The sequence below is a fragment of the Montipora foliosa genome, chromosome 3, assembly GCF_036669935.1.
Source record: "Montipora foliosa isolate CH-2021 chromosome 3, ASM3666993v2, whole genome shotgun sequence".
In the NCBI taxonomy this organism is placed as follows: Eukaryota; Metazoa; Cnidaria; class Anthozoa; order Scleractinia; family Acroporidae; genus Montipora; species Montipora foliosa.
Window position 1 is genome coordinate 45,917,361 of NC_090871.1, and position 16,033 is coordinate 45,933,393.

The 16,033-nt window shown below is 43.0% G+C and overlaps 1 protein-coding gene across 1 annotated transcript in view; it reads right to left on the reverse strand.

Moving 5' to 3' along the window:
• Positions 1-343: 343 nt before the first annotated feature.
• The window catches only part of LOC137997502 (neuropeptide FF receptor 1-like), a 38,873-nt gene continuing 23,183 nt past the window's right edge, over positions 344-16,033 (reverse strand). Inside the window, exons 3-5 of the mRNA XM_068843546.1 lie at positions 4,037-4,304; positions 2,907-2,990; positions 344-1,093 (exon numbers count right to left, since the gene is read on the reverse strand). Coding sequence (XP_068699647.1) covers positions 782-1,093; positions 2,907-2,990; positions 4,037-4,304 — 664 coding nt within the window. The 3' untranslated portion in view covers positions 344-781. The remainder of the gene's footprint in view (positions 1,094-2,906; positions 2,991-4,036; positions 4,305-16,033) is intronic.

Here is a 16,033-nt window from a genome sequence, read left to right on the forward strand (position 1 = left end):
GGCGTGGTCCAGTGGTTAGGGTGTTGGGTTTGCATGCGGTTGCTCAACGTTCAAATCACGTAAGGCCAGCCAGGGTATGTTTTTCGGGATTTTTGTCTTGAACAGGGTATCGAATTTATCATTTTTTGTCTTAATCAGGGTATCGATTTATCAATTTTTGTCTTAAACTGGGTTAACTGTCTTAAACAGGGTATCAAAAATCGGAATTCTGTCGGAATTCCTGGGTAGGAAAATCAGCGTTATTTGTCTTAAACAGGTTCTGGGTATGAGGGCCGCGCCGCACCTCCCCACCCAGGGATATATCGAGTAACCCCCCTCCCCCTCGGGGAGTACTTGAACTCGATTTGTTCACAAGATGTTTGTGAAAAATGAGAGACAACCGCTAATATGCTCCAGTCAAAACATGCTCCAATTGACATAGGCATTGTAATGGCTAATGTAGAAAAAACTTCAGCTGCGATGTTTGCACTTTTAATTTTTCAGACAAATAATAAAGGTTTTGTAGCACTCCTAAGCCAATGCATACGTTCTTCTGTCACGTGTTTTTTTCAATCACAGGGCTTTTCTCAGACGCGTTATGAAAGAGCGGCAGTGAAGCCGTTTACGTAAACCCTGATATGAATCATCGATCACTGACATTTCTTGTAGGAAAGAGGAAAATATGTCACAAATATAAATTGAGAGGGAAAAGTAGTAATCACGTTCTATAGCTCATTTTTTGTTAAACTTTTGTGGTCGGTGGCATTTGAACGAAAGCAAAGCTCTCCTCTGGAACGAGTGATTAGTAATGCTGTAGTCTGATGATTTGTGGATGTTCAGCTTTGATATTTCTTTCAGTTGCACGTGAACTATTGCATAGCATTCCTTTTATCCTCTCCCGGAATCTTTGGTTTATCAGAGCATAGGCAAACGGGTTAACAGCTGAATTGAAAGCAAGCAAGGAGTGAGCTATGGGAACTGCAACATCGCTGACTGTGCAGAGGCCAAAATCCTTCAAAAGGTGAATTACGTTGTCTGAAATCCAGGCAATTTCAAAGAGTGTAGTAACAGACAAAACCATCAAGGTCACTCGTTTCCGTACTTTCAACACACCCTGCGTAAGAAAAAGGATGATACGATCATTTGAGCCTCATTTGAAATTAGTGTCAAGAGAATATAAAGAAAATACATTAATCGTAGGGACACCGGGTCACCTTCCAGACGGAGATGAACTCATTTCCACGGGTAACGAAAATATGACTCAACTGTTTCTTTTTATCTGGAATGACGTTTCATTGCAGAACGTTTAATGATAACATAAATTTTGTTTTGCTGGCTTTCTGTAGCGTGGTCAGCGTGATCAATACAAAACCAAAGAAAACGTTTGCTTGAGAATAGATCTTAATTCACATGAAAGATCTTGCGGGCACCTCTTGGACACGACACAATCGCAGCATTTGGTAGTGTTTAGGTCGAAGCACCGATCGAACGTTCGTTTTTAGGTGTTGTGATAACTTCCTGTATTAAATCAACAAAATTGGTGATTGTTGATGATGACGGATGTTACAGGGCGTAATTGAAAGGACGAGTCCAAGGTGGAATGCTAAGAAGCAACAACTTGTTTCTTTGTTTCGGGGAACAAACATTATTCCTGAGATGTTATTCGAAAGTCGAGAATACGCGTGGCATTTTATAAGCTTGACGCTTAAATGTTAAATTAATTGATTGTATAGGTCATGATAGGGAGCAGCGCGGGACGTGTTTGAGCTAAAGATGGTAATGTTGACCAAGACAAGTTAGAACCGAAAACAGGTTACTTTCGTCTCATGCTTAAGCTCTCTCAACAGTCCATAACCCAAGAGTAAGAATCTGGTATCAGGTTTGTCCCCATCAGCGTCAGAAAAGTGTCTATTTTGAAACCAATTTTGAGGGAGTTAAGATTCTTTGTATGTTGTATTTGCATTTGCATTTGCATTAATATGTAGCGTTCAAAGTTAAATGATATTGAAATACCTGGAGCAAAACGTTTTATTCCCAAAGGGTTTAAATTGGGTAAAACATTGAGGTAGCCGATTTGGTTTATTGTTTATTTTCCCGCAAAATTTGGTATAAAAATAGACACTCTTCTTACGCTGATGGGGATTGGGGCCAATTTGGGCAAATCGTACTCTTGGTTGATGGGCTCTAGGCTCCCTATCATAATAATAGGGTCGTTTATACGGGAGAAAATAAGCCGCGGCTAACTCTGGCCACGGCTTACGTAAGCCGCGAAAGGAACTATTTATACGTGTATAAACTCCCCGGCTAGGATAAGCCGCGGCTTGAGAAAGCCGTGAACGTAGAATCTACATTTTTATATAATTTTTATATTCGATATGTTTTTAAATGTTTTTAATTGTAAATACACATTGTAATTCATTTTTAAATGCGAAAATGTGTTTCAATAAAACTACTACTAAACTATTACTAAACTTGGAAAGTCTCAATCTCGAACCCAGACCTCTTGTTTTGATTGAGGGAGAGAAGAGCTCTGGGGAACCCTGAAACAAAGTGCCTCTAACTGGTGCATTCATGTTAGCACGAAGAGTGAGCAGGAGCCGTAAGGTTCAAATAGCCATTTTTTTCCCTATAAGAACCCTACGGCGCATGTTCCCCTACATAGAGTTTCCCAGAGCCTTGGGTCGATCCGAGGAGTGACGAGAATGGGAAAGTCTCACTAGCCTCACATGCGCTCGTATTAATTTCATTTATACCTGCCGCTGACATGGTGTCTCCTCTTGATCGTCACGTTTGAACCACAAAGTGTACACAACGATGGAGTAATAGCCAATCATCAACAGGGATGAAATACAAGCAAAGGTAAAGTAAGTGAGCCAATACGCCTTTAGGAATTCTTTATTTTGCCAAACGTGATCACAAGACCTTACAGCGATCTCCCTTCCAAAGCTCTGTATGACGAATGCCCGGGAATTTATCAGAGCTCCAAGGATCCAAGTACCTGGAATAATTACCTATAGGATGGGATGCATGGAACGAGTTACAGGAATACGAAATTAATTATTAGTCTTTTAAAGGGAAAGGTTGGAAAGGTAACCAAAGTATTTTCTAAACTTAATTGGCGACAGGTTAGTATTTACTAATTAAAGTCAGCTTTCCCGGCCTTAAATATGCAATGAGAAAGGGATAAATACTGAGAGCAGATAGACGTTTGAAGCTTAAATTTCATTTCCTTCAAGGGACCCAGAGGATTAATTTGCCTTAATAAGCCAACGTTTTAAGGTATTTCTACTGGTAAGAATAAAAAGCAGCGATATAAAAGAATGGCGTTTCGACGGCTCCATTATGGCCATCATTCTGAAATTCAACTAAAAACATTATGTGAGTTCATATTACAGTGAAAGTACGTGTGAAGGTTTCAATAGACCAATTCGGCGAACTCAATGTTGTACCCAATTCAAATCCTCTGGGAATAAAACATTTTGTTCCAAGAATTTCCATATCATTTAAATGTGAATGCTTCATTGTCATGCAAATTCAACACACAAAGAATCTTAACCCCGAGAGATTTGAATTGGGTACAACATTGAGTTAGCCGAATTGGTCTATGACATGGAGCCGGCGAAACGTCATTTTTTTATATCTCTGCTTTTTATTCTTAATTAATTGCTTATCGAAAACCTTAGTTTCTATACTGTTTGATTCAAATTTGATTATGCTTCCCATGTCAAGTCTCCCAAAGTCCTTTTGAAAGCAAGATTAGAAAAACAGTGAAGAAAATCAGTTGTTGAATACGTAACAGGTTTTTGAAAAGCAACAGTGCTTGTTACTGAGTATAAAGTGTTTTTTTTGCGTGATCAGCCTCTCATCTTTTTAAACAAAAATCAGACGAAATTGTTCACATTAGAATTGAATTGAATTTCTGGGAGTATTCTTAAGACACTAGTATGGGTGGGAATAAAATTATAATGAAATTGGTGAAAAAGAATCTTCTTATGTAAATGACCACTAATCTTTTGCATGTATATACCGTATACGCTCTGCCGGATACTCAGCGCACCTTTAATTGTCGCCAAGTGAGTTTTCGCTGAATAGACATTGGATGAACAACAGCCCAGTAGCGTTCCCTTGCAATGGCAATCAGAGTGAAAACGGAACAGTTTTCTCCGATCCACGCCAACTTCCTCAAAGACAGGCAAATTGCATTCTCAGGAATTGCATCAGGGTTATTAATAAGAGAGTGACGGTAGGTGAAATGTGCAAAGAGGAAGGTAGGATAAACGATGTCCGCCACGGCGAGGTTCAAAAGAAGATAGTTGAAAGGAGTCCTACGACATAAAAAATAAAGTTTAACTCAGTAAATTGTTGATTTAACTGGACATTTACAATCACTGACCTCGACCCTTAAACTCTACACCCTCCCTACCACACTTTGCCACACCCCTCGGTATTTCATTGCTTGCCTTTTTAACCGACAGCTGAGATTTATAGTCGGTTTCACTGAGAACCGCCAAAAAATATTTTGCCTTTGACAATCGTTTGAAATATATTTTTGATAACCTTTTGTAACCTTTTCTGTTAAATATATTATAACGTAGAATTTTTTCCGTTCAGCGGTCAGGTGTGTTAGAACTTAACCGTCATGGTGAGTTTTTTAATAAGCCTGTCAAAAATTAATCATTAACAATTGGACTCCAACATATCTGTTACATGAAGGCCACGCGTCTGAGGACCGTTGTCATAGGGAAACGAAATGTTCGCTTGTGGCGTCACCAAAAGCTATCATTGGCTTCCATCGCCTTGATTCTGATGCAGCATTTGAACCTCATCGAACTCGCATACCCATAAATAATTGACCGTTTTTATACTTGAGACGCATAATTCGTCCAGACAAATATGCGTCTCTCATGTTATCCGTCTGGTGTAAAGACGGGACGAACCGTGTAATACGCATAATCCGTCTGGGACGAACTTGGGCAAACACATTTTCTGCGTCTGTTAAACTTCTCTAGTGTAAAGAAGGGCACAAGACGCATTAAGCGTCTTGACGGACTATCGTCTTTAATGGGATAAGCGCTGTGGCGCTTATTTAATTTTTCGCGCCTCAAGTACGCCGCTTATTTTAGGGCGGCACTCCTTTAAAAATTGTACGCCACACAGAAATATAAATCTGTACGAAGAGTAACAAAAACGTCATTTGATAGTAACCATTTGAATCTTATTTTTGGGCCGACTAGCGGCCGAATGAACGAATTGCGAATTGATATTGATTAGGTCATGTGTTTCGGTAGCACATGGTTTTGGTCTAAGCAGTTTCGTGTCGGAGACCGCAAATGTTACGCTCGTTTGTTGAAGTCTTGCACTTTCCCTACCGTTTTAACGCACAGAATATGTAAGTATCAGGTTTGCAATTTGCCTTTACCCAGTGAGTTGTTAATTTAGGTTTTTTCTGTTGTTCAGTTTTTACCGTAGGCGTAGATGACGTAAGTCGATTCGAGACAACACAAATGTCACAAATGGTGGAATCGTCTGTACTTAAAAGTTGTAAACAATCATGAGATGACCGGCATCAGTAAAGCGTTGTGTTCTACAAACTACGCTTAAAAAAGTCTCCATGCAAATTGTCCCCAACATCAGTAAGAAATATTCTCTCTAAATATTTGATTGCGAGTGGATTTCGTCGAGTGATGGATGCACCGAATCGGTTGGATTTCGGCTTCGACAGTGGAATGAATGCCAATAGTTTCGATTACGCTGGAGATGGAATGGATCGTGGACTGCCTGATTTTCCTATCCAGTTTCCTGGAAGAATTGATACATCGACAGTAGAGGGTAACATTACTTCTGTTTGTACGACAACAGATGTTTTCGCTTGTCTACCGCTGTCCTCGCTCAGACCCAGGCCCCCACCAAGCACCCGCGTTGATAACGGCTAGGGACTCCCGGAAGCAACGCAGCTCGGCTACGTGGACAAATGTTAGCAAGGAAATTGAAAATTTACTGAAAGTAATTCCGTCCGAACTTCATGCCAGCCAAAGCCCTGAGGAAACTAAGAAAATTGTTGACCCTCTCTAGGAGAGGTGGAAGACACTCAAAGAGCTACATACAAAAAACTTTGCTGGGATAAATGAGAGAAAGCGCTTGGAACAGGTACATAATCGTTATTCTAACCTGAAACGTGATGCACATGACGAAATAATAATAAGTGTGAAGGTTTCTCGGAAAAATTGGGCTCTTCACCTGCAAATGTAGGAATGAATCATGGACTACCAGACCAGGACGTGGAACGTGATGTCAATGTGTCGGTCTGCTTTAAGTCTTCTAGCGCGTCCGGATCATCACGTAGGAAATCTCTGAAAAGGGTGCTTGTCTGGAAAATGAAACTGGACCTGGCAAGGCTAGGGCAAAGGAAGAAGCAGAAGCGGCTCGAATGGCATACGAACATAAACAAAGAATGGAACTTAGGCACCTACAAGAGGAAGCATCACTAGCCGAACTAGAATGGATGATTGAAATGGAGTACAACGATGAGGGAGGTCTTACACCTAGCGATGCTAGCTCCTTGGATGCTACCACGTTCCTAGTTGATAGAAGACCACATTCTACCCCGGTTACTTCAGAGAAAATTGAGGACAGCGGATCTGACGCCAATCCAGGTGCCACTTCTACTATCAGTAAGGAGACCGTATCCCAATTGAACCCTTGCACAGAAGGGTCAGTCACTCCTGTGTCGGGAATTTTGAAGTCTCGGGACAACATGATAACTCAACCGAAGTCATCCTTCTCAGCGACAAAGTCTAATGTTCCTAAGACCCTCAACGGCGTGAAGTCACCCCAGTCCTTTAGAGTACCTAGTGTCCAACAATCACAGAGGGCTACTTGTGGCGACCACACCCCACGTGATCCTGTTGCAGCAATGTGGAAGGCTCAAATGCTGAGTGGAATGCAGCCGACACAGTTTAGTGAGAATCAAGTGGATCTCCCCTTCTTTTGTGACCAAATTCGTACTCATTTTGAAAGTGATTTGCTTGCCGATTCCCAGCGTGTTGAATATCTCCCTAAGTTTGTCACTGGAGAAGCTTTGGAAGTGGTAAAGCGAAACAGAGGCTGCTCATTCAACGACATCATGAAAACCCTTGAGGAACGCTTTGGTCAGACAATAAGGGTAACGAAAGCATGCATAGAAGATCTTGTAGCCGGTCCAAGGCTGACCTATTGGGATAATATTGGACTTATGAACTTTTCTGAGAAGCTAAACACAGCTACAAAAATCCTTCAAGGCGACATTGAACGTGAAGCAAACGTCGCAACAAACTTAAGCGTATCGTTAGCTGTCTTCCTAATGATCTGATCATCAAAAGGGAAAATGAAAACTATGAGATTGTTAAGAGTGGAAGGTCTCCTCAGCTAAATGACATTGCTGCCTTTGTGAAGAGACAACAGGGCTCGAGACTAACGGTAGCCACAGCCTAGTGAAATTTCAGTTTTGGCTGGTAGATTTTGAGCTTCCACGAGGCCATTGGGGCTAGTAAATATTATGAAGCAGTGGAGTTCTGGACGAAAACAAAAGTGAAAACTACTTCTTATGGATAAGGCAAAAGGAGAGAATAGAAACTAACAACAGAACCTTGAGCGGATTCTATGGAGTTTACTTTCTTAAAAAATGATAATTTGAAAAAAAAAAAAAAAAAAACCTGAAGAGGAAACCAACGTGGACGAGCGACCGAGCGAGCACAATAACGCAGCACCTGTTGAGCCGCGCCCGAGGCCCATCAAGGAATATTCTGTTCTACAGAAGCTGCGCACTCTCAATCCCAACAAAGCGTCAGGTCCTGATCAAATACCTTTTGGCTTCTCAAAGATAATGCGGATATACTTGCTGCCCCTGTAGCAGACATGCTGAATTCTAGCTTCCAGGAGAGTCGCCTACCTAAGTCGTGAAAACGAGCGGATATTACACCCCTCCCCAAGCAGTCACTAGTGCTTGATGTTAACAAGCATCTGCGGCCTATATCATTAACGCCAATACTGTCAAAAGTGACCGAAGACTATGTGGTTGAGGAATACATCAAACCAGCCGTCCTGGTCAAAGTTGATTGGAATCAATTTGGGACGGTTCCCAATTCCTTTACTGCGCATGCTCTCATTAGTATGATGCACACATGGTACCAGAAGACCGACGGCAACGGCTCTACGGTCCGTGTAGTTCTATTTGACTTCAAGAAGGCTTTCGATCTGATTGATCACCGCATCCTATTGGAGAAGCTTAAGAATTTTGACATGCCTGAGTGGGTTCGTCTCTGGATTGAAGGCTTCCTCACTGATCGGCACCAAAGAGTCAAGCTCTCTCAAGACTGCTTCTTAGAGTGGGGTAGAGTCCCTGCCGGCGTACCACAAAGGACTAAGCTTGGTCCCTGTCTCTCTGTGGTGATGATTAACGACCTCCAAGTCGAAGGCGTTGATCTATGTAAATATGTCGACGACCCCACCATAAGTGAAACAACCCACAAGAGTGATTGTAGTCAGATCCAAACAGCTGTAGATAATTTAGTTCGGGCAGCTCAGGGAGATCGGTTCTAGCTGAACGAAGCAAAATGCAAAGAGTTGCAGATTTGTTTTGCTAGATCTGAGTGTTCATTTCCACCTGTCGTCATCAATAATAAGAACATCGAAGTTGTTAAGAGTGCCAAACGTTTGGGTCTCTTCATCTCTGACGATTTGAAATGGAACGCGCATGTTGCTGAGATAGTTAAGAAGGTAGCCTTCAGACTATACTTGATGAGGCAGTTAAAACGAGTGGGTCTCGACCCGCACGAACTTGTATGTTTCTACACCACATGCATTCGGCCGGTCGCCGAATACGCCTGCGAGACCTTTCATAATAGCCTTCCCATATACCTATCAGATGAATTGGAAAAGCTTCAAAAACGCGCCTTTGGTATCATCTATCCCACCTTGAGCTATTCCGAAGCACTCGTCGCCCTGGGGCTGCCGCTATTAAGCGTTCGAAGAGAGGAACTCACCACGCGCCTCTTCGATATGTTTCTTCAAGATCCCAACCACAGGCTACATCACTTACTGCCGCCAAAGAATGAGTGCCAAGTAACTCTCAGGAAAAAGAGGACTTTGAATGACCCTCTTTGTAAGACAAATCTCTTTAAGTGGAGCTTTTTAATGGCAAATTATTCCCGTTCTTAGCTTTTAGTTCTCGGTGTGCAACTTTGCCTTTAATATATTTTTAGATTTAGTTTTTAAATATATTTTAGAATCTTTTTCACTTGTAAATAGCCGTAATTCAGCCCTTGACTGCAATGGTTTTATTTAATAAAGCTATCTATCTATCTATCTATCTATCTATCTATCTATCTATCTATCTATCTATCTATCTATCTATCTATCTATCTATCACTTTCCCCACTCCACGTTTCGAACGATTAATCACGTTTGAAATCATGCGGAATTTCTCGGCTGCTGTTTCCATATGCGTGTTTTCATATGGGCGTAACTCCGTCGCAAACAATCGCAAGCACCTTCCGAGAGCTTGATCACAAACAGTTTGCGAAAATAGAAACACCTTTTACGTTCATACCCGACCAATCGCCGATGAAGGCCCATGATCGCAAACAAGACGCAAGAGATAGAAAATTTCTATCGTTACGTCTTGTTGGCGACGAGTAGCAGTGCAAAAGCATGGAAACAACGACCTAGAAACACAATCGTAAACTGTTTATGATTGTTTGCGATCAATCGACGATATTTTTGTGCACATGATACGTTTTGACCAATTAGAGGCAAGTATAAGTAATGAAAATGGCGTCCGAGTTCGATTGTGGCAATGAGGACACTCCTCAAAACAGTGTGAATTTAATGAATATCTTAAGGGAATACCCCGCCAAATATACCTTTAGTAAAGTTCTTGATCACAAAGAGCCAGTCCCTACGGTATAATTTGATACTGGCTATGCTGCAGCCCGTTGCTGCTCCTCGAAAATGTATCGGACCCAGAATCGGTGACGTCTCTTGACACTTCCTCTCTGCCTTCTGCTTTGCAACAATTCCAACGTAAGAAGTTGATCACGACGCAAAAACTAATTCTGCTTTTATTTTTGCGCATTTTTTTTACGATGTCACGAGATCAAGTTACGCAAAGCAGTCACGCATATGGAAAACAGGATCGCAAACACAAACGCAAAAAGTGACAGTGTTTGCGATCGAGCCAACGCAAGCTGTTTGCAACTGTTTGCGACGTTGTTACGTGTATATGGAAAGAGGTCACGTACTAGTTTAGAAAATTGACTCCAAATAATTCAAATTTATTTCAAATCCAAAAAAAAAATAAAGAGATAATATGGAGCGACTTATCTCGTTTACTAGGAATGGCGAATCTCGCATAAAAAGAGAGAAAACTTGCTTGCGAGCACTGTGGCCACCGAATATTAATTGACTCCGAAAACCATTCAAACGCTCGGATTGCTGTTTGAAGCTATTAAAAAGAAAATCTTATGTGAGGGCAAGTCTGTCCTTTCGAATTTCCTTTATATCTAATTTAAAATATTATTTTCCCACATTCTGCTGCTTTTGTGCTTCATGCGTAGAATGCCGCTTTCAGGTTAAAATTTCCTTGTGGATCGACTATCCAGACAATTAACAATTATCCACCTGAATATCTGAGAGACCTATTTAGGTTAAGAAACAACATCAAAAATCTGAGAGGGGTTAAATAAAGCTTCATTCTTCATTCTTCATTCATTTATTCAATTGCAAATAGCTCTAATCAAAAGAGCAGCCTTTCCACAGACTTCCAAACGAGCAGTTTAGTTTCATGTACGGTTCATTTCTTACTTAACTTTATTCCGCGTTTTCCACACTCCAGTGCATTTGTGAGTTGCAAAGGTTTGGCAACGGTTCTGTGGGAATGGGAGAATTGGCCTCAAGGCCACGAAAACTTTGCCTTCGTGAGAAAAATACGGGAAGCAGAACACTCCAGAACACTCCAGAATATGAGAATATTTACTAAAAGCGCGAGTTGTGTTTGGAAATGTGGAATTTTTTTCGTGATAGTTTTAACAAAGGAATGAAACTGCGCACGACGAGACTGGCTAGTGCAAATTTAAATTTGGCCAGTGAAATCAGACCTGATACTAGCCGCAAGGCTAGTGAGCTAAAAAGTTAGTCTCGAGCCCTGAGACAAGCATACATTAGAATGACCCAGTGTTCGGAGGTCAAATGTTGAAGGGAGAGAATAAAGAGCCCAAGGTGCCTCCCAAGCTTCCAATAAAGAATCCCACAATTGGTGCCACGGATCTCGAAACTAAACCTCCAGTCCCTGGCTCGAGAAGCTGCGGAGTGTGCAAGTCTGAGCGTCATAAACTTCAACATTGTCCTATAATCAAGAAGTGCAAGCATGTGGCAGTCCGAAGGCAGTATGCGGCCTCCTGTGGATTTTGTTTTAACTGCGGTGTTGAAAGGCCTGGGCATGGTTCTGGATTTTTCGCTTTAACCGCCCGCATGTTCAAAATGCCCAGGGCGTCACCATAGTATTCTGCATACTGACAAAGTTCACGATGGTCGTCGTCCTAACCCACCCGACAACAAGGAGTCCAAAGACAAAAGTGACAAGCCTCCAGCCACCCCCCATCCCGCTAGTCACGAGTGCTAATTCAAACAAACCCGAACCAACACCCATATCGTCTGCCGGTTTGCCTACCACAGAAACACAAGTTTTGTTGAACGTTGTACCTGTCATTATCACCGCGGCGAATGGTAACACTGTATCGACTTACACTTTTCTAGATAGTGGCTGTACAGATACCCTCATCGACCGTGGTTTAGTATACAAGGAATACCTGAGCTGATTGAAATTAAGACAATCACGAACAGTGGCAAGGTTGTAGAGTCTAATCGAGTTTCCTTCATCTTGAGTTCCGTGGAGAGTTTTGGAGAAAGTATTGAGGTTTCTGAGGCCTATGTTCTACCTGACCTCAACCAGTCACAGCGAGCCTTTCCAGAGCGAATTGATGTCCACAATCACTCCTTCTTGTGTAAAATTGAGTTCCCAGAAGTTGACATCAAGAGAGTCCATTCTTGTGGGAAACAACATCCCCTATGCACACATACAGAAAGACGTTCGAGTCCCTGAAGATGCAAGGAAAGGACTTTATAATTGTCATTACTCCCTTGGTTAGTGTGTTTGCGGTTGTTATGGTGTTAAGAATCCCCAGGGAGTCTCAGTGAACATTGTTTCAGTTGATCACAAGCCTGTCGACCTCATTGAAAAATTCTGGAAACTTGAAGATTGTGGAGCAGTTAAGTCAGGAGAGAAGCCCCTCTCGATTGAAGACAAGAGAGCGATGCAAATAATTGAAGACACCACGCGTCATGTGAATGGACGTTATGAAGTGGGCATGCTTTGGAGGAAGGACGAGCGCTGGTTTCCGAATAATCTTGTCATGGCCAGACAGCGCTTACAGTCCCTGAGACGTCGCCATATGAAGTCCGGGAATGAAGAAATGGCCATCAAGGATCGTGAGGTAATGGACAGTTACATCAGTAGTGGATTTTCTCGCAAGTGGTCTGAGAAGGAGTTAGCTAAGGAATCCAGTACCCATTGGTACCTCCCACACTTCCCGATAACTTCCCCTACGAAGCCTGGAAAGGTGCGTATTGTTTTTGCTGCGGCAGCCGAGTACGAAGGGACCTCGCTTAACAAGAATCTGCTGAGCGGGCCAGACATGACCAACCGTTAAGCCGGTGTCCTCCTGCGTTTTCGCCAAGGTAAGATTGGTATTGCCGCAGACATTGAAGGAATGTTCCACCAGATTCGTTTACGTGAAGAAGACCAGGATTCATTGAGGTTCCTATGGTGGACAAATACCTATGAAGATCCACCTGATGTTTACGTTATACAAGTACATATATTTGGAGCAGTATCTTCCCCTTGTGTTGCTAACTCCACCCTGCGGCGAGTTGCCGATGACAATGCTGATGACTTCAGCCCTAGTGTCATAGCAGCTATAAAGAGAAAGTTCTCTGTTGATGATGCTCTCCCTTCTGAGAATGATGAGCAGCCAGCCATTCACCTGGCCCGAGATATGGTCGACATCCTTGCCCGAGGTAGTTTCAACCTGACTAAGTTTACGTCAAATTCAAAGGAAGTGCTTAAGACAGTTCCAAGTGAGAAGCTGTTCAACCAAAGGCCCAACCTCGAATTGGAAGATCCGCTCGTTGAAAGAGCACTGGGGATACTTGTTTGTTGGAGAGGATACTCTCGGCTTCAAAATAAGGCATCTTTAACGCCCAGAGACTAAACGTGGCATCTTGTCTACTGTTTCTTATTCGACCCGCTTGGGTTCGCTTCACCTGTAGCGCTGGCTGCAAGAGGTTTGGTGCAAGACCTGTGGAAGGCTAACGTTGGATGGGACGAGGCTCTTGGTAAAGAGTTCCTGTCAAAGTGGAGGTCATGGAAGACTCAACTAACTTTCTTGTCTCAGTTGCGCATCCCTCGATAGTATTTTCTGCAAGATATTGACCCGCGAGACTGCAAGTTGCAGCTCCATGTCTTTTCGGACGCATCAGAAGTTGGGTATGGTGCATTATCCTATCTGCGAGCTAAGTACCCGGATGGTCGGCTTTATTGTACCTTCGTCATGGGGAAGGCTAGAAACGCACCAGTGAAGTTTGTCAGTATTCCCAGAATAGAGCTGCAGGCAGCAGTACTTGCAACTCGCGTGTGTAAAATGCTGCAAGAAGAATTATAACTGAACATTGACAGGACATTCTGCACTATCCAAAGAATGAGGAACAAAGACTTCAAACCTTCGTAGCCAACAGAGTTGAAGAAATAAAGGAGCACTCACCCGTGCATTATTGGAATCATGTGGAATCATGCGCCAGGGACTTTGAATCCCGCAGACTATATTTCAAGGGCATTGACCCCATCTTCTCTGACCGCTGACCACAGTTTGCTTCGTGGACCTGACTTTCTATGGGGACCAGAAAATTCCTGGCCGAAACAAGAGTGTAGAACTGTGCCTCGTGAAGATTTGGAACTGAAGAAAGAAACTCACGTGCACTCTCTGGAACTGACTCCTGATTCAGTTGCGGCGAAGAAAGGAAGCTCGAAATTTGAACCCATCTAAGATCCTATGGAAGACCCTCTCCAAGTCCTGATAATAACTTGCTCAGATTGGAACCGCCTTTGGCGCAAGGTAGCATGGCCCTTACGATTTAAACAGTTCAATAAAGATAAAGGGAAGATCCACTGTTGATGATTTGAATGCAGCTACAGTGGCTATCGCAAAGGTTGTTCAGGGCATATGCACAGGAGATAAAGGATCTGAAGTCGAATGGTGCCTTCAGAGCATCGAGCAAGATTGCAGCATTAAATCCTGGTTTGGATGACCAATGAGTACTAAGAGTCAATGGACGTGACCAGAAAAGAGTATCCGAATCTACCATGGGCCGGCAAATCATTCTGCCCAGGGATCATGCTGTAGCTGAGAAGATTGTTCGTCATGTCCATCATTTCATTGGTCATTTGGGGCGTGAGCATGTGATAGCCAAGTTGCGGGAAGACTTCTGGATTCCTCAAATCCGCGTTCTGGTTCGCTCAGTCCTTAGCCGATGCGTCAAATGCAAGGAAAGTCCTCCCTAAACCCATGACCCAACAGCTGGCACCTTTACCGGTGCACGGCTCATAGCATATGAACCACCTTTCTCATACACAGGTATGGACCTTTTCGGCGAGCTAAAGGAGAGTCTTGAAAAATGGCATCAGGGACGGATTGAGAGTGAACTTATCCAATATGGCTGTAAATGGATATTTCAGTCCCCAACTGCATCAAGTATGTCTGGTGTGTGGGAACGTTTGGTTTGTAGCCCGAAGACAGTCCTGAAAGCTATCTTAGGGGGACACGTGGGCAAACGCTGCTTTCCGAGGTCGAGCGTCCCAGTGACTTTGAGCCACTAACACCTGCCCACTTCCTTATGCAGCTCAAGGTTATTGGCTTACCATCTGGAGTCTTCGACAAATCTGACATGTATAAGAAGAAGTGGAGGCAGGTGCAATATCTGTTCTGGGAGAGGTGGCTTAAGGAGTATTTACCCAGTTTACAGACTCGGTCTAAATGGCGGAAGGCGCTGCCTAATGTCAAACACAATGCGCTGGTGCTGCTAGTCAACGACAACACCCCAAGGGGGCATTGAAACCTCGGACGTGTCATCGAGAAGTACCCCGGCCCGGATGGCCTAGTGCGAACTGTAAAGGTTAAAACTAAGGACAGTGTCTACGTTCGTCCTATTCAGAAACCTTGTTTGTTGGAAAATGACTTGGAGTACACGTGAGAAACCACAGAATTGGGTCACTTTGGGAGATCGCCCCAAGGTGGGGTGGATGTTTGGGCCGACTAGTGGTCGAATGAACGAATTGCGAATTGACATTGATTAGGTCACGTGTTTCGGTAGCACATGGTTTTGGTCTAAGCAGTTTCGTGTCGGGGACCGTGAATGTTACGCTCGTTTGTTGAAGTCTTTCACTTTCCCTACCGCTTTAACGCTCAGAATATGTAAGTGTCAGGTTTGTAATTTGCCTTTACCTAGTGAGTTGCAATTGTTAATTTAGGTTTTTTTTTTGTTGTTTAGTTTTTACCGTAGGCGTAGATAACGTAAATCGATTCAAGACAACGCAAATGTCACAAGTGGTGGAATCGTCTGTACTTAAAGGTTGCAAACAATCATGAGATGACCGGCATCAGTAAAGCGTTCTACAAACTACGCGTAAAAAAGTCTCTAGCCAAATTGTCCCCAACATCTTACGGCATTTTACTTAATGGACGAGCAGTAAAGTATAATCACTTTGAACTGAAGAACGTCGGTTTTGATGCAAAGAAATTCCCCATGCAGGGTTAGAGTTACCTTTCAGTTTTTTTTTTTTTTAATTTGAAGAAATTCCTCGAATAAGCACCGCACTGGGACCGCGGCGCTTATTTGCTTTTGTGTCTCGAATGCGGCGGTATTTGAGGGCGGCGCTTGTTCGGGGTCGGCGCTTATTCGAGTAAAT